This window comes from Phocoena sinus, chromosome 18, assembly GCF_008692025.1.
Source record: "Phocoena sinus isolate mPhoSin1 chromosome 18, mPhoSin1.pri, whole genome shotgun sequence".
Classification (NCBI taxonomy): Eukaryota; Metazoa; Chordata; class Mammalia; order Artiodactyla; family Phocoenidae; genus Phocoena; species Phocoena sinus.
The window spans coordinates 3419548-3438848 of record NC_045780.1 but is presented as its reverse complement, the minus strand read 5'-3'; the positions used below and the strand labels follow the sequence as shown (position 1 = coordinate 3438848).

Below are 19301 nucleotides of genomic sequence, written 5' to 3'. Positions count from 1 at the left end.
CAGAACTTCTAAAGGCACTATTCAGCTTCCCTCGTTGTGAAAATCTCTATTTGAGATTAGCAGTACATTAATCTGGGCTTACTATGTTATCACAAAAGAACAGTTAATCTGCATTTGTACTAACTGTAGGATACACATCCTCACTGAAGGGAAAACCACCAGGGATCTAACAAGCATTGTAAAACCTTGCTGAAGTAAAAGACCTAATAAATGCATATACCATGCTGTACATGTGAAGATGTGAATTCTCCCCAGATATATATCTTATTTGTATAAACCTAATCAAAAATCCCAGTAGGATTTTTCCTAAGAAAAATCGAACTTGACAAAATAGGTACATCCTAAAGAGTATAAGGGTCGTAGAACAGCCACCCAACACAAAAACAGAACAAAGAAACAGAAAAACAAGATAGGGCAGCTTCCCCGTCAGGAACCGAAATAAAGCAACCAGCTATAGTGAGCAGTTGGGGAACCGGAGCGGGAACGGTAAAAGCCTCTGCAGCGTCAGAGGTCCTGCACCCAAGTGCCTTACGTAGACTTCACCTTCACACAGCCACCTGCCTTTACTGTCCTCACTTGGCAGGTGCTGAAGCTGGGGTGTAGAAAAAGAAACTTGCCCAAGACCACACAGGTTCGAGGCAGGGGTCTGGGCCCAGCTGACTCCAGAAGTCCAACCTGTCTCGTAAGAAAAATACTAGCACACATTGTCTACAGAGACCATAAGAAGAAACTCCTAAATGATCTGGTGTAAAAACGGACACAGGACATTACCATGCAACTAGGTTAATATGTAAATGGCTAACATGCATGCTAAAAAGTTCAACCTCACATGTACTTGTTTTAAGGACTGATACTACCTAGGGCTGCAGACAGGAAGTGGGTACTCACACATACCACAGGAGTGTCTGTTTATATAGCATTTTTGGAAGGCAGTCTGACATTAAAACATACAGCTTGTATGCCTCTTCAGCAATTCCTCTTCTACAATCGATCCCAGAGAAACATTAAACGTAAGCACCAAGAGTCATGTTCAAGGATATTCACTGCAGCTCTTCTGTGAAAGCGAAATACTGGAAAGAAAAGGGAACATTTGGAACAAATCACCGGGCGTCCATGCCACAGGACAGTAAGCAAAAAGTCAATCTCCATGGACTGACATGCAGAGAAGATACGCCACTAAAGGGGAAAAAAAGGAAGTCACAGAACACACAGACTATTAACCCATTTGTTTAAAAAAAAAAGAAAAAGAATCTAAGAGACAATAAATGTGAGAAAATGAGAGAGAGAAAAAGAATGAACATTTGTACACATGCTGAAAAGGCATTTTTAAAAAGGATCTGAAAGGATACACACCAAACCACAAAGAGCAGACACTGTGGGGAAGAAAGTGGGACTGGGGCCCAGGAGCTGAAGGCAACTTTCACGTTTTACTCAATATTTTTGTGTATAATTTAAAACGTTTTTGTAATTTTGAGAAGACAAAAGCAAGTGACAAAGAACTTGCTATCTTGTATTCAGCCTTTTGTTTTTTTTTCAAAAGAGCAAGATGTATAAACCAGTGAAAACAAAACACTAAAAACCAACCAGAGAATAGAAGAGGAATAATAAGAAAATTACATATGAATAACAACTACTGACACCTATAAAGATTCAAAGCAACTGACACAGTAAATTTTATTGTTTACATAATGACAGGCTCTGGACAAAGTGGAGACAATGGACACAGTGACGACACATTTAAACTCCTGTCACAAATTGATCTGTTACAAATTCCCAATGGTCAACATATTAAAATGTAAAATATATAAAGAAAAAAACACAAGAAATATAAATATCCAGATATTTGCAGTACAATGTGATGTCCTTTTTAAAAAAGCTTGTTGTAATGTGTATTTAATTCTGACAGTAATTCAAAACACAAAACCACATGTTTTCCTACCCTTCCCCAAAACCTGGATCTGGTGACTGCAGTATTTGGGAAGTATGTAAAAATAAAAACAACTTTCATGCTCAGAAACAAAGCATTTTCCTTATTTTAATGCATCAAGGCGCAAGAATTTCAATTCCAAAGCCAATCATCGCTATATGCAGATAAATAAAACAGATTTGACAACACTTTCATAATCAAACCCAACTAACGTTATACTAAAATATACGTGTGTGTGTGTATGTGTGTGTGTGTGTGTGTGTGTGTGTATATATATATATATATATATATATATATATATACGTAATACCTATTTTAGAAAAAAAGGTGCCTTGGTGAAAATGATTCTGGAAATATTCACTCGATGCACATTATGTACAAAACCTTCTATATAAAAAAATTAAACTATTTTCAATGAAATTCCATGTTCACATCCCATCTGAAAACTGCACTTGAAAGATAAAATAGGTCTACTTAACGGTTTCTGTCTGAAATCATGGCTAAGGCAGTTCTCTTTCCAAGGGCTCTCTTTTTCACCCACTCTCTGGCACTAATACTAATACAAATAGCGCACAGATGAAACCTGACATGTCTATATATGTTATTACCTGGAGCTCTCTGTTCACTGTTAAAACGGGGGATAGTTTACTGTTGCTACAAAGAATACTTTTTTTTCTTAAAATATACTGTTTCTTTATTCCAAATTAAGCACTTACTTAAGACATAAAAGAGGCTGATAAGCGACTCCATTTGGTGTCAATATCCATAGCCCTATAAGAAAGAACTCTCTATTGGAAGAGCTAGAAAAGTTTCCACTAAAACAATAGTGCATCCTTCACCTGCATAGAATCAGTTTGGCTTAATAGCTCTTTGCCCCCAGAACACCAGTCTGGAGTTCAAATATGCTCTTGAAGGTTCATTTCAGATATGAGGATACGTAGGATAATAAAGTTGTTGAAATCGGTTTGATGAGTCTCAGCAGCCCTCATCTGGAGTAGCTGCTAAGATTAACGTGGAAACAAAAACGGGAAAGACTGGGGGCAATGAAGTTGAGTTGGCCAATATTTACACCAGTAACCATTTCACTGAGTCTCTGAGCAAATAACTACAATGACTTGGTGCCTTTAGCTCCTTGTTCTACAAGCACTGAGGATCTGAAGCATAAAAGGTGAAAAGTGGAATACCCTTAGAAGAGGGGAACAGTCTGAGGCAAAAGTTGTAGGTCTGTAAATATATATTCTATGTGCACACACAATTGTGTGTATTATCCTGTATATATTTTACATACATATTCACAAGATGCCCTGCAGTGTAGTTCAGAAGGCCTTTTATCAAGGAACGAAGTGATTCTGGTATAGGCCCTAGAGTTCATACCATCTACATAAGGAACAAATGTGCATATATTCACATAATGTAAACCTTATCAACAAAAACATTGCTAAAACACTAGGTTAAATAGTAGTAGGTTTTACCAATCAGCGATGTAATATTTCTTACACTGAGAATCAAAATAATGAAAAGTACACAGCTAGGTTTCAAATACACAAGAGAAAAGTTGTTTAGCACGGCCAACGAGAACAGAGTTCAAATTCCAGAAGTAAGGAAAAACTATCAAAACTTTATAAATCTCCTGGGATGCAATTTAGTTACTGCTTCAACTTTAGAAAAATAGATTCAGAGAATGAACGATGCTGCTATGGGTTCTCTCGACACATCAACCCATATGTTTATCTTTTTCCTCTTTTGTTTCCAGCTGGAGGTTTCTTCAGCTGAAGGAGTTGTTCCTCCTGTTCCAAGCCTGCAGAGGCAGGATTGGACACCCCAAATGTCAAACCAGCTGACGCCGTGATGCCAGGACTGCTGAAGTTAAACCCAGATGTACTTGAGCTGCCAAAGCCTTATGTTTAGGGAAGAAAATATTCGTATCAGAAGTTAAATCACAAGAACAAACATAAAAAATGGGGCTGAGAGCTAAGTGTCTAGCTGAAAGAATATATAACCTGTGCAAATAGCAAATATCTTAGGGCCCTGAATTTCTAACATGGAATTTTACAGGAAAATAGTTTAGCTGACAACTGAGTGGCACCGTTACAGACGGACGGTTAGTGATCCAGACCAAGAGAGAAACCTTACACAAATAACTGAACTCGACAGAAAACTTCAAATTGGCAGCCACTTTCGTGTTAATTAAATATGCCAAGGTACCCTCCTCCTCAGCCCTCCAGAAACATTTTATCAAAATGTAAAGAAGAGACTTTCACAGCCTTTGGACCCACCCTTGCAATTCTAAGTCCTCCAGGAAAGCCTTAACCCACAATTTCCAGGACAATGACTACACAGAAGAGCAGAGCCCTCCAATAATTAAGATCAAATACTATTACTGCCTAGCTAACTAAATGTTAATATATGCATGTTATAATCCTGATACCACTGAACTCTATTATCTTACTCTCTAGGAACTACTGATTTTAAACACCACTTGATCTTAAATGGAATTTCCTTCAAATTCCCACAATTAAAAACTTTAATCGGTACTATTATTTTAGGCATGCTATTTATCCCTAAGAATTGCACGTTAAAACAAGTCATTATTTACAAATATAGAAACAAATGCAAAAGTAGATGGAATTTGGAAGTTTCTAGTAGAAGCATCAAGAGATTATACCTATGTCAAAAATGAACCAAGAAGCCAGTTAATCATCATTTTTAAGACTGGTATTCTTAAAATCAGGGGGGCTTATAACTAAAGAACACCTCTTCAGAAGAGAAACTATTCTCCTGAATGAATAATGATAAAACTTTCGCAATGGGTTCATTTTTGTAATAACGAAGAAAACTGTTTTAAACATAAAACTAGTCTTTGGGTTCAAATAATCTCTACTTAGTTAAAAAGAAGATGTAGTTATTTATTATATCAAACTTAAGTTGTTAGAAACGTTCTACAAACCTGACCTTCAGCATATGAGACAGAGAAAGCTATACATGATTACTAGGCTTGCAGGCTTCATCCAGTGGGTAGAAACTGAATCAGGCATCTTTTTTGGATACCGGAAATAACAACACTTATACTTTTAAAATTAAATAATGTGCACCTTTGAATCTGCCTGAAGTTCAGGCCAAAACACACAAACCTGCACTAAGACTTCCTGAGGGTTTATTTGTTGTTCCAAATCCAAATGTGGAGGCCCCTGTGGTGCTGCATCCAAAACCAGAGCTAGCTCCAAAGCCTAGTGGGGGTGATAGAGAGACACACACGGCAGGTAAAAACACAGGTGAAAGGATACTGACAAGTAATACCCAAATTATCAGTGGTCTAATAAACAGTGTTGAGAACCACGGCCTTACTAAGGAGATCTGCTTTACTCCTTTGCATAAGACTTTTGGAAGAACCAGATCAATTCTGAAATAAAACATTTAGATCTACTTAGACTAAGCTTATGACCCATCCGTAATTTTTAAAGAACAAAGCCATAAAAAACAAGGTCATATTAGTACTTTCTCTCCCAAACGGACTAGAGATTTCAGTGACCATTCAAGTATGATTTCAGTCGAACAGACAGACACGTATCTACTTAAGGATATTTCATTTCGGGAAAAAAAAAAAAGACTAAATTCATAAATAAGCAAGGCACGCACAACAGTTTCAATGCAAAGTACCACACACAGTAATTTTACTCTGCTTCCTGCGAAGACATTCTCACTTACGAAGTTTACCACTGGAACCCTGCGTGACTGCACAAGGGTCGGTCACTCTACAGCTACTCAGGAAGAGCAGGCTCCCGCCACAGAATCAGCAACGCAATGCTGAGAAAGTGGGAGGGGGAGCATCGAGGCTTCTCTCCCAACAACACTACAGTCACAATTTAAACGAAGCACGTGTCTTCATCATACAGAGTGCAAGAGGGGATTTTGCCAAGTGCTGGAAGCTTGGTTTCAAGTGCTCAGAAAATGAAATCCGATTCATCTTCGGCTACCCTGCAACAGCTTATCTAAGATACTGAGCCTGACAGTATTATTGCCCATAACTCTATGAAATATGGCAACAAACGGGAATACAGATCATAGGAATTACGCTGTCTGCCATAATCCTAATAATTCCTATTAGAGTGTAATATATTACATAACCATAATAGCTTATAGGCTTTCCCTCTTATAATGATATACTTTAATGGAAAGACGGGAATCTTATTCGTTACATGACAATGCACCCGTCAAATACAATCAACCTTCAATTATCCACACCAGAGAATTGGGAATGCATTTGTATTTAACATGTTTTCGCAGAAGACTTACCTTACTAGTTAGACTTAACTTATGAATCTACTGAAATAAACTTAATTGCCTATGTATACAAGTATGCATAAAGGCAAATATGCCAAAAGTGCTTAGGAATGGAGAGAAGTCAAGTTGTTCGATTTATAATACAATTATTTCCCCATTTAAAGTGTTCATTTGCAGAAAGAGAAGATGCTTACTTAGGAGAATGTATGTCCAGAAGTAGTTTGGACTCCAACTAATTTTTTTTAAGTTAATTTAATAAACTAAGTAATTTTCAAGTTCATATTTTAGCATATTCCTTTGAAAATATGAACATCCCTACCATTTGATTTTTAATACGTTTTTATATTTACTATTCACAGACGTGAAATGATTTTTTAAGTTCTAAATCTAATACTAGAAAGCACTGATTATGTTTGGAGAATCCTTTTTTTTGCCAGATAGAACCTTAACTTTCCAAAGAGCAGATCCTCTTAGAAGTGTTTACAGGCTGGTAGCAATTCAAATGTATCACAGTCCAATGCAATACGAGAAAAGTTAAAGTGTACCTCCAAGGTTTGAAGAACCTAGGCCACTTGACTGCAAGCCAGTGCCAATACCTGAGCCGAATGGCGCTCCAAAACTAACTCCCAGAGATGGCTGTGGCCCTGGTAATAAAAAAAAAAAAAAAAAAAATGGGGGGGGAAAAAAAACAAATTTGCCTTACTCTTTCAAGATTAAAGTTACTTTATGAAATTATTTTAAAAATGAACAGTGATTACTTTTAACAAATTCTATTTGCTAAAACTTAGTTTTCAGGATGTCCCCCCAGCCTCATTTATCTGTCCCAGCTGATTTACCTATCCAAAAATAAATTTTAAAAAATTAACTTGTTCACACTAGACAATTAAAGAGGCTTACCACACGGAAAGATGAGTGTTAGTTTAAATAATTTGAAATCTTTAATGTATTGTAAATTATAGTTCTTTAGTTTTACTTCTAGAATGGTTTTAGATCTCTCCGCTTGTTTTCTGATAAAACTAGTTGCTGTATTCAGTAAACGTTTTTACTTTTTTTCTTTTTAAAATAAGCTCCTTAACTGTTAGAGTCAAGTCTCAATTGATCAAAAGAGACTGACACTAACAAGCAAAACCATCATGTTACTCATAAGAGTAAGCACCAAAAGCTAGGCATGATTTCTCATGGAAATATAAATGATATATAAATAAATAGATAAAAAACAAGACAATGTTTTATTTATTAAATTTATTGTTCATCTTAAAGCAAATCAATTACACAGTAACATGACAATTCCAACTTGTTCACAAAGAGTGATAACTGAGTTCTACGTTAAGCTCTGCTACATTACACCACTTATCACCTGATGAAATAAGATAGAGAATGAACATTTACAAAGGCACCGCTGTGTACCTTGACAGATTCAATACATTCAAGATTTCACTCAGAAGTTTCTTTCCAACATCTTGGAAAATGTACTCAGATGCAGAACGATTAGTAATCCTTTTCCCATTTGTTACTTTAGAGATTTTGCTGAGTTTGTTTGGCAAGAATAGCATCAAAACTTACTAGCCTCCCTTTTTTAACTACCTTTTTTTTTAACTAAGCAGAATACAAAAATCTATAAATCTCTCATATCTGATAAATAATTTATGAAAATTATTTGATAAATTTCATAGTACAATCTTCAGTCTTGTCCTTTTTTCAAGCACAGTGATCAGTGCATCTCAGAGTTGAGGGAACTGCCAAAGTAATATACAGATTGATATTTAGACTTTTTTAAAGAAATCAAAGCCTTCAAGTTGTTCAATGAAGAATGAGGTTTGTATATTCAAAAAGGTAGTGTAAAATTATAAAACATTAAAGAAAAAGGAAAGAAAAGAAAAAAGAAACTAAGGAACTACATTTTGCTACACTGGGACGGAAACTGGACTTTCCCAATAGCTTCTACCCAGAAAATAAAGAATAAGGACTAACAGCAGCCAGAGTTCTTACACCGCTATTAAAAATAAATTAAAAAAGATTAAAATTTTTACATCCAGTTTGAGATCAGTTTGAGAATAAAATACCTGCTAGCAGCTCTTTTGTAAAATGTTACTACAGGAAAAGAAACTAAGCATATTACCCTCTTATTTCTAATGAGAGTAATATGTAGAAAACACACGTCCAGTTTCTTTAAACATTGAGAGACTTAAGTGTCACATGTTCACAGGAGGGCACTGCTGGTGGAAGACCCTAGAGCATAATGCACACCACAGCCCTCAGCCCTACAAGTCCTAAGAGTTACTCAAGTAACATGCTTCGTGTTGTGTGCGGGTCTGCTTTTAAGAGCAACTCTAGTCATGAATATTCAGGATCCAGGTGATCAAGAACTCTAACGATGACAAGACTTTCCATTGCACAACAGGTACATGATATTTTGAGTTTTGTACCTTTCACACAAATTCTGAAGGCAACATCATTTATAAAACTAGTAGCAAATGTATAACATTTTTAATAGTAAAAACTCATGATAAATATCTCCCATGCCAAAGTATCAGCATATATTACACTCTGGCCACCATTATAAATTATTTTCACTATTAGAAAGCAGTAATCTACATCCTTCAGGCAAATGTTACGTAAACAATTCAAGAAATCTGTTTTTAAAATCTGAATAGTCATTAGTCATTCAATGAGAGGCTCTTAGTTCCATAAATAAAACCAAGTTAGTAGTAACATATCCCAAAGATTGCCCAAGTGAAATCTTCATGTAGAGTAACATTTTACAAAAGTTTACTGAATAATATACTCACACACAAAAAATCAAGTTTAGCACTTGTAATTCATATTTTCCAGAATAAATTTACTTTCTTAAAAGTAAAAACTGCATTCACAGGAAAAGGACTAAAGTGCTAAAATTTTTTTTATAATTTTCAATGATCACTCAAATACCTAATGTCACTGGCATGGTTATTCCTAAGTCATATTTTTTTAAATAATAATTTTTCTTAAAAAACAAAAATGTCTTCCCCAATTTCAAATATTTTACTGATTTAATGGGGAATGTCCTTTGGTTATAAATATAACAAAATCATAAAACCACGAGAAAGTAAAATGAAGAAGTTTCCTATTTAACACTACACCTTAAACGTCCAAACATACACTTAAAGCTAGAAAGTAGGAATCCTAACAAAAATGTCTCAGCTCTCCTTAAAAACAGCAGCTAAGTCATATGAGAAAAGTCTTTTTATGTAAACATCAAGAACTTTTAAAAGTGTCAAAACACAACAGCAAAACTTAATCCCAGTACATTAGCTTAAAACAATCTATCCTAAGTTAAAATTATACCGAAAGCCTAAACGTAAATGTCTTAAGCTTTTTAAGAGGCTTCAGAAGCACTGGTGGACACGTGTACTCCAGATCTTGCCGTCATGCAATCCATGGATGATGCTTACTTCATACATAAATAGCCCGTGAGTTCTTCATCAGTTCTCTTCAGCCTTCAGAAGCAATAACCACAAATCACACAGGCCTAAGTTCTATCATATATTTTTTTTTTTCATTAAAAGACATCGAAGAAGGCTCAAGAAGTCACTTACGTCCATACTTCCACCTCCAAGAAAGACTACACAGAAAGCACCTTCAGAAGTATCAGCCTAAGAAGCTTGCCTGCTTTTTTACATTAAAAAGTCAAGAATCCATATGCAAATAGAAGCAAATCCCCCGACAACTCAAACCTTGCACACACCAACAGGGCTGTGTAAAAACAGCACACAAGCCTCACCCAGATTCATCTAGATGGTCCTCAAAATTTGTTACTGGCACTTAAAAAGGTTTCATCAGTCACAGGACAGAAGGAATAAGTCACTGGGTACAGAGCACAATGCAATAAAGAGGGGCATTCCTAATGGGCGGCATGCATCTAACGGAGCTGCTGCGTCTCACTCTAGTGGTGACAGGACTGAAATAGCTAGTCCTGACGGGGAGAGACAGAAAGGGATGGGCTGTGGAGCATGCGAGACCTTTAGAGAAAACAGGTGGGAAACAAGAAGACGATACAAAATGATCGCTATCGTTGGGCTTCTCAGTTCCCAAAATCCATACAACTCAAAATGCAAACACTGTAAGACTGTTTAAGTTAATAAATTACAATTCCTGCCACCTGATTAGAAAGCCCTTATGTGGGCTTCACAACTGCAGGGAATGTACAAGGGAGTCAGTTTCCCCAAAGCCTGGTTAAAGTCCACAAAAAATTGAAGCACGTGAGCAAAAGGCTCTTCAAGATGATGACTCTAAACTCAGCTAATATTCTCCACCACCACAGAGAGCAAAGACCATATCTCTGTGTTCACCTTTATATCCCTGGAGCCCAGCACACAGGAGGCACTCATATAGAATGAACGTATTTCTTCAGATGCCCATGAGCCCAAAATGTTGAGAGTGAAAACCTACAAACCTCTCCAAACTGCCTACGTAAGAAAGTGTATAAAACAAAAATCCGACAGGTGGTTCTGCCCTCAGTTTTAGCTGTACACCGCAGAACATAATTAAATTCCCTTACAGCACAGCAGCTCAGTTAACTGACTTTTCTCCAGTTTTATTGATTAGAATAGAAATCCCTTGTGTTTAAAGAACACCTAACCAAATCCTGCTTCTCTGATCTATTTTGGGATTAATAGTAACCCTAAAAAGTAAACTGGTGCTGTAGTCGGTTGGATGAGCTGGGTAAATAATCATGAGAACTGATGACCGTCATTATGGGGTTGATTTGATATCTATCCATCCCATAATGACCTGATAGGAACCAACTCCACAGTGACTTCTTTTCCCTCTGTAACTGGAGAACGCAACCCTGTACTCCAGCCAGCTAGAGAACCACTACACAGTCCTTATGTCAGCCACTATTCACATGGGTCCAGCCATGGAGCGCGGAGGGTTTGGCATAAGTCCATCATCAACCATTTACTGATGGTAAGTCAATTCTGTCATCTCCAAATGTGAAGAACAATTTTTTAAACTGCCAATAGTGAAACCCAGAGAATGCTTCCCTAGTAGAGGCAGCCTGAACGCAATCTAGAGATGTACGTTTTTTACTTTTTTGTACTATAATTTACTACTGGACTACAAGGAACTCTCAGAAACACACATGCTATAGAATAACTAATAAGCACTACACAAAAATTTATGAACAAGTAAAAAAATCAGTGCCATTAAGACTACATTTTTCTCTGTCACACTTCAAGCCTGACAAAATAGGGACCGCAGGAGTAAAAAGATAAGTAATCATCTCTGAAAGACACAAGACCAAACTAAACACTGCAGAACTAGACCACAAAAATGTTTCTCTCGTAAGAAGTGAAATTAAACCATGGTACTAAAATTATCTGCTTTCCAGTATATCACCAGTTATTTTCATCTGCTCAACCTCCCAGCTCATACTTCTTCACGTATAATCCAAAGCATCTCATAACATTTTTTCCTGCTCTTGCCACTGTTCTGTTCATTTTGAAAAGGTACAAATAATTCTAGCATGTACCTTCTTCCAAATTTGGTTAAGAAGGCCTGTTCTCTGATCAAACAAACCTATTGATCTTCAACACAACTTCAGTCGATAAAGACATACTTCATCCTGAGTGTGGGCATTCTGTAACCACTGCATGTGAGAGCACACCACCCGTCAGCATCAGGTACGAAAAGTGCCAACCTATGGCTGGTTTACCTCTGACTTTAAAACAATACACAATACAGTCACAATTTTAGAATCTGTTGCTCTTAAATGTAATTCAGTAGTGGAACACCATGTTCTAAAGGGCATTTATAGCAATACAGCAAATAACATTAATTCACAATATTCAGTATCTAATTGATGTATAATTATTGCTAAGACTACCCTGCATTTTTATCAGGTATATGGTTTATAATTGTGTCCATCACAATTTTTAGACTGTATTGGAACAGCTACTCATGGAAATTTCTTCAGTGCTAACACAAAAGGAAGACTCATAAAAATGCACATAAACTCTCTGCATTTTAACAGTTAAGAAGCTATAACTTGAATGCATTCAGACCTGTAGCAGGCTGTTGCTGCTGTGTAAGTGTTGCAGCCATGGCAACGGCTGCTGCGTTTGGCATGTTGCTGAAAGGGGTGGGTCCAGTAGTGACTCTGGGCGCATTCTGCCACTTCTTGGCTTCTGCTCGCCTGGCTTCAAACACATCCACAGCATCTCCCAAGAACATTTTCCTGTAGCCAAGGTACTGTTCTTTGAGCACCTACAGGAATGAAAAAAAGAAAAGATTAATCAAGTTTTGTGCTGACTTGGATAATATAGGGATGAATATAACCATGAAATAAGTTAGCAAAGACAGATCAAAAACACTGCCAACACTACACACTTCATCTAACCTTCAAATCAGAAGGATCTGAGTGATGGATCGGAGAGTTCTATCACACCTTTGTATACTGTGTTCCCTATTTTAGTCATATGTCTTTATGATCAACTGCCTAACATATTCTGACTTCAGGAGGCCCCCTTTAAAATAAGTTAGCTAAGCTTTTAGACAAGCAAAGTAGTATCTAAAATTCCATTTTAAATATTAAATATTCCAGTTTCTCATGAAAATTTCCCCTCCAAAGGCCAAACTTTGGATAACTTTTAGATTCAAAGAGCTTTAAAAAAAAAAAAAAAGCCCACTAAATATATATTTGTTAAATACCTTTTTTATCGGTATAAATAAATAAATAATAAAAGGCATGGGTGACACATACTAAAATAAGACATCACCTAAGCAGAGAGAGTTTGGAGGGTATAAAGAGGGCTCTTACTTGATCAACATTGTTTATTTTACAATGAGAATAAACTCATGTTGAGCTTATGTAACCAAACTGGAGGGAAAAGAAAAGAGAGAGTTTATAATTTCAGAGTAAGAAGAATTACCAACTTCATAAAGTGGGCTGGATTACCCAACACAACATTTTGCCTTAATTAAGGCCATTAATAGGAAGGATTCTGTTTCACCTTACAATTATTAAATACTTTAAGGGTTTAGCTTAGTTTAGATCAGTTTTATATTACTTTTGAAGAGACGTAAGATTTTCATATTTCCAACCTGTTCTTAGAGGAAATTAGTAAATATGAGGCTTTGGGTTGTGACAGGTATTTCCAGCATTTGAAAGCTGTCGCCTCCTTCCGTGTGGACGTCAGTGTATCATGCTCCAGTCCCAAGCTTTCCCACCTCTGCAACGTGTGCAAGTGGGCCTGCCAAGAGCTGGAAACTGGGGAAATACACTCAGAAGTGGGCCTGTGACATCAGAAACCACAGCTTACAAGAACAGATCTCCCCCAAACGCATCCTCCCTCTTTCTGTGCAATTACAAGCACATTACCATGCAGCGTGTTGTGACATCAATAGCCCATAAATTTTAAGTTCTACTTCAGATAATGGGAAATAATGACCTATCTTAGAAACTTAAAGAAGACATTTAGGGCTTCCCTGGTGGCGCAGTGGTTGAGAGTCCACCTGCCGATGCAGGGGACACGGGTTCGTGCCCCGGCCTGGGAAGATCCCACATGCCGCGGAGCGGCTGGGCCCGTGAGCCATGGCCGCTGAGCCTGCGCGTCCGGAGCCTGTGCTCCGCAACGGGAGAGGCCACAACAGTGAGAGGTCTGCGTACCGCAAAAAAAAAAAAAAAAAAAAAAAAAAAAAAAGAGACATTTAGTTTTTTAAAAAAAAAACACAAAAAACTGACACCAACCATTATCTACAGAATTAATAAAAGTTACGCCTAACTTTGTTAATGTTGTGGAGGCCTGGCTGATCAGGTGGCTCAAGCCTGTTTCAAGAGGTTATCTGTGTTGTTAATAACACCACAAAAGGAAAAAAAACCACCTCTTATAAGAGGTGAACAAGTCTAGAAATTACAGTTTACTAAACGCAGCTGAAAATAAATGTCAAATCTGATCATGGAACATCCTTTGTTCTTGGGATGTGTATTAAAAAAAGGGGTAGGTCAAAATTTCAGGTAAGTTTATCCAACATGAACTGGAGCTTTTTGTGCAAATCTCTGTCTCATTATGGCCCTGTTACCGAAAAAGGTAGTTTTCAAACCCAGAGAGAATAAACTGCCATTGAAAAAAACATCCTATATTTACAAATATGTCTCAGATCTCCTTTAAAATACTCCAGGGAAACCAACTGTACTTCAATGAAAAAAATTTTTAATAAAATAAAAATGTATTGGGGCTTCCCTGGTGGCGCAGTGGTTGAGAGTCCGCCTGCCGATGCAGGGGACGCGGGTTCGTGCCCCGGTCCGGGAAGATCCCACATGCCGCGGAGCGGCTGGGCCCGTGAGCCATGGCCGCTGAGCCTGCGCGTTCCGGAGCCTGTGCTCTGCAACGGGACGAGGCCACAGCAGTGAGAGGCCCGCGTACCACCAAAAAAAAAAAAGTATTAATTAAAAAAAAATACTCCAGGGGAAAAAAGCACGTGTGGAGAACTGATAAAACAACATCAGCAGGATCTCGATAATGGCCCAAGTCGGGTGGTGGGTACCTGAGCATTCATTATAATAGTGCTCTACTTTTGTGTGTATTTGAAAACTTTCATAATAGAACTTAATGGGAAAAAAACATCTGCAGAACACAGACTTCAAAGTGCCAACAGAGAATCACCTTTAGCACTTTAAAAAACTAAACACTTATTGCAGACAAAGTTTCAAGAGAATTTAATAAAAATTCCTCCTTTAAAACCAAATTATTTTAAAGATTTGGTTTAAAATTTTAAATCTATTAAGGCAAAAGGTCTGAAGTATGCTGTCACTTCAAAAATGGTATGATTTAAGAGGTTAACTTAAAAAAAATTATATTACCATGCATCAAGTGAAAATAAAAATGAAAATACTGGTAATCTCCATGGAGTTCTATTACAGTTAGGGATTGATTTAGACCCAGGCTTGGATGCTTTGAATTTTAAAGGTTTTCTCCGACTATACGTAACTCCAAGAAAGACTTTTAATTGTATCTGCTTGATGGAAAGTGTACGTGTATTAACATTTCGCCCCAAATAATTTCTAAAAATGAACATATTACACAAGGTTCAAAATATTCAGTGACAAATTATTTTATTTTTATTATTTTAATAAATACAGTTTCCTGTGTTTAGAAGGGACAAATGTTGTTTTAGCAAGTTTTTTTTTTATGTAGGGATCAATAAACATTTAAAACACACATAAAATTAAAGCAGTGAGACATGATTTTGCTACTAAGACTGCTTACTTCCTACAGAAATAAACTAAAAGAGATGGAGACAACCCAATGTCCAACAGAAGACAACGGGTTACACAGACTACGTACACACATGCAGTGAAATCCTGACTACTAAAGATGACGGTGAAGAAGTGTGTGTATGAACGTGGAATGTGGTTCACAATGATGAAAAAAGTTAAAATAACAGAGTGCACAGGACACTTGGATCTTGGTTTGTTTTTTTTAAAGATCTTACCCATGGTTGTGTCTGGGCATGACCTGCATTATTTTAGTTTTAGCCTTTTTCACTTACATAGAATTTTAGCTGTTTCTGTAAGAAGCATGGATACTTTTGTCCTGTGAATGAACAAATAAATACTTCACTTGGGTGTAGACGTCCAGATAGATGAACAGGCAATGAGAACTTACCTTCACATTTTCATGAATAGACTGAAGTTGTGCAGCTAAAGCTACAAATGTTTGATAAATTTTCTGCATAGCCATTGACAAATCTATAAAAGAAAATCATATTATCACACAAATATGTATACGACACAATCGATATTATTTTTCTATTACTTGAGTCCAATTTTTGGTACAGTTAATGTATAGGATGAATAAACTACACCAATACTTCCATGGATGAGAGAAGACAGCAGAACAGACTGAGAGGAGGATTCCTCCATCAGTAATCTGGGGGGCGGGGTGGGTGGGTGGGGTGCCCTAGGACATCTGCCATTACATCATAATAATTCATAACAAAGCATTTTATATTTATAGGAAATAAAGAGCTAATCGAGGACTTTTAAGGAAATTGTCTTATGGCAGTTTAAGACAACTACTAGTAATAATAATCTAGAATATCGACTATATAGCAGCTTAAGCTCTCTAGCTGAAAAAACAGTGCTATTAAAAAAAAAATTACCACGGAAAGCATGTTACCTTGAGGAGTGATGTGTGAATTGTTCGCTTGGGTGGCAAGATGGTTTTCCAGTTCTTCAATCTGTTGTCTGTACTGCTGGAGCTGCACCTCAAACTGCTGAACCAGGATTCTGAAGTAGCTATACAATAACATTTACCAAGTCAGATCAGTTTTAAAACACTGTTTCCTTTATATTCAAAATTCCAACAAAGATATGCCCCTGTTTATTTAAGGAGGGCCTTTGAATTAGTCTGATGAAATAATGTATCTTTAAGTGACAGAGGTATTATTGAAATAAAAACCCAAACTTGTAAGTTATCAAGGTCTGAAAAACAGATGCACAGCCTTACTCCAATCATGAAAAAATACCAATTAAGGGATAATCTACAAAATAATTTAATACTCTTCAAAAATGTCAAGGTCATCAAAGAAAAGGAAAGACTGAATAAATGCTACGGATTGGAAGTGACTAAGGAGAAATAACAACTAAATCCAGTGTGAAAAGAATCCTAGAACAGAAAAAGTGCATTAGTGGAAAAGACAGTAAGTTCTGTATTTTGGTTAATATAGTACCAATGTTAATCCTGTTCTTGATAATTATACTATGAGTATGTAATATGTTAACAGCAAGGGAAGCAGGTAAGGGATATAAAAAAATTCTTTGTACTACCATTTCTCCAACTTTTCTATACGTCTAAAATTCAAAAGAAAAAATTCAAAAAACCCGTGCAATTGTCAACTAGATTTTACAGCCAAATACTTACAGTTCTTATGTACAGTTCTTATAATCTGAAATACTATTGATATTTATAATCTGAAAACACTACAGTGTGCTACAGAAAGAGTATGAATTATAATCACTATTCTGATAAATTTAACGAGAGAATGCTAGAAAGATAAAAAGGGACCTTGAATAGCACAAAACGCAGTCTGAACACGACTCCACAAGAAACGGGGAACTGTGAATGCTTTTTCACAGCGGAAAATCACACAATTCAACCCATCTCAAAACTATCTCTGATGGCAGCATGAAGAACAAGACAGCAGAATAAAATACTGAGGAAGTCCAGCGAAGGAGCTCATCCCATGCTAATCCGAATAAGGTATCAGGAGTATCACTGTTATTGTCCATTTCCTGATTTTGATCACTGTACTATGGTTACGTAAGAGAATATCCTTATGTTTAAGAAATACACTCTAAAGTACTCAAGCATTAATGGGTATCGTGTCTGCAAACAACCCTAACTGTCCAGGGGGAAAATGTATTTACACATATGGAGAGCAAGGAACGAAACTGCAGTAGAAATGTTAACATGCAGGGAATCTGGATGGAAGATACATGAGAATTCTTTGTTTCATTCTTGAAACTTTTTTTGTAAATCTGAAATTATAATAAAAAGCAAAAACAAAACAAAAGGGTGAGGGGCCAGGAGTCAACCAGACCCCTACCGCGCAGAAGCTCAGGACTCTCCTCTTCATGCCACAGGCTCCTCATTTCTAAGACTGGAATGTGACAGCTGTGGAGGGTTTGTGGGAAAGCAGGTACAGCAGGTGAAGGGCCAAGCGCGCTGTGCGGCATATGGCAAGCATTTGAGAATATGAGCTATTACTCTCCTGCACGACACAGGCAAGACATATACCACATGCATGGAAACCACATGAATATACAAGCTGGGTACAGGTGGGTTTTTCAGGTTCACTTATCTACACTTTGTAATTTTTCTTCCTGAAGATTTATTATGTATGCAAATACAAGTTATGGAAATACGTGAAAGAGTTAAACTATACTTAGTATGCCCTGTTTAAGGAAGGGACTATCATAAAGTATTTTTTAATTGAAAGTCCTTATGGGTATAAATATAAGTTTCTACTACCTGCACAATGTAATCAAGTAGAATAGACCCTGTAAGTAATATGAAGTGCAACTACATAATAATGGGTAAAAGCTCAGACCTTAGCCTTCACTTACCCTTCAATAAAATGGGGATGATATACCCTCTGAGTTATTATGAGAATTAAATTTAAAAATCCACATAAGGTGCCCAGACTTGCTACAAAGTAAACTAAAAATCCCTACCCTGTATACTGTTTTTACTGTTCTGCTTTTTTAAAGAGAAAAACATTTGTTTAACTTACTCAGCAGGAGCTGTATTCTCATGTTGGAGTCCAGGTGGTGTTTTCTGGGTTCTTAAAGCTATTTCAGCATTTTTTAACTCCTGATATAATAGAGGTTAAGAAAAAGAAAAAGCCAATTAAAAGTTAAGCTAAAAATACCAACTACCTCTGGACTGAAACTTCGACAACGCCATTCCTAGAGCTTCATATGCTGTGAGAACTTATGGATGAAGCCGCTTTACAAGGTGCTAAAACCTTCCAGGCAAGACAAACTACACTTTTAACAAACTTTATAATAAATTTATATTATGGTTATGGTCTATTTTAAGAAACCATGGATTCCTGTAGGATTTGTGAAGTCAATTCATCCACAGTTAAAGACGGTGTTACTATTTTAAAATCTGTAATAATACAACTATAGAAAACACTATTTAAAAAAAGCAAGGTAGTAGTAATAACCCTGAGGTTGATGACAGCAGCAGTTAACATTCTGGGTATTTACTTACTGTGTACCAAGCCCTGTGCTACAGGCTCCCCTTCTATTATCACGGTCACTCCTCAGTAACAACTCTATAAAGTGGGTGACGAAGTTACAGACATTAAGTAATTTGCCAAGGCCACGTAGCTGGAAGACCTGAGACCTGAGTCTAGGGGCCCAATTTTGTATGCCTCACACACTTAACCTCCCTTCCACTCCTCTGCAGTGCCACTCTTATCTTCCAGCCAAGGTTTTTCAAGACTCATAATGCGTCTAACCCACTTACACTCCACATTCCTATCATTTCATTGCTTCTGCAACCTCTATTTCAACGTCTATTTAAGTTTCCCTTACTTAAAA

General features: G+C 36.9%; 1 protein-coding gene across 6 annotated transcripts in view; it reads right to left on the bottom strand.

Moving 5' to 3' along the window:
- Nucleotides 1–1643: 1643 nt before the first annotated feature.
- NUP58 (nucleoporin 58) overlaps nt 1644–19301 on the bottom strand; it is a 35844-nt gene continuing 18186 nt past the window's right edge. For 4 of the 6 annotated variants that reach the window (XM_032610814.1, XM_032610816.1, XM_032610818.1 and 1 more), the window contains 7 exons: nt 18485–18564; nt 16369–16487; nt 15856–15938; nt 12253–12454; nt 6754–6852; nt 5059–5154; nt 1644–3824 (listed from right to left, as the gene is read on the bottom strand). In XM_032610814.1, the coding sequence (XP_032466705.1) occupies nt 3655–3824; nt 5059–5154; nt 6754–6852; nt 12253–12454; nt 15856–15938; nt 16369–16487; nt 18485–18564 (849 nt within the window). In that variant the 3' untranslated portion in view covers nt 1644–3654. Of the gene's footprint in view, nt 3825–5058; nt 5155–6753; nt 6853–7440; nt 12455–15855; nt 15939–16368; nt 16488–18484; nt 18565–19301 lie in introns of those variants that run through there. The other 2 variants (XM_032610817.1, XR_004346626.1) reach the window with 2 other exon arrangements.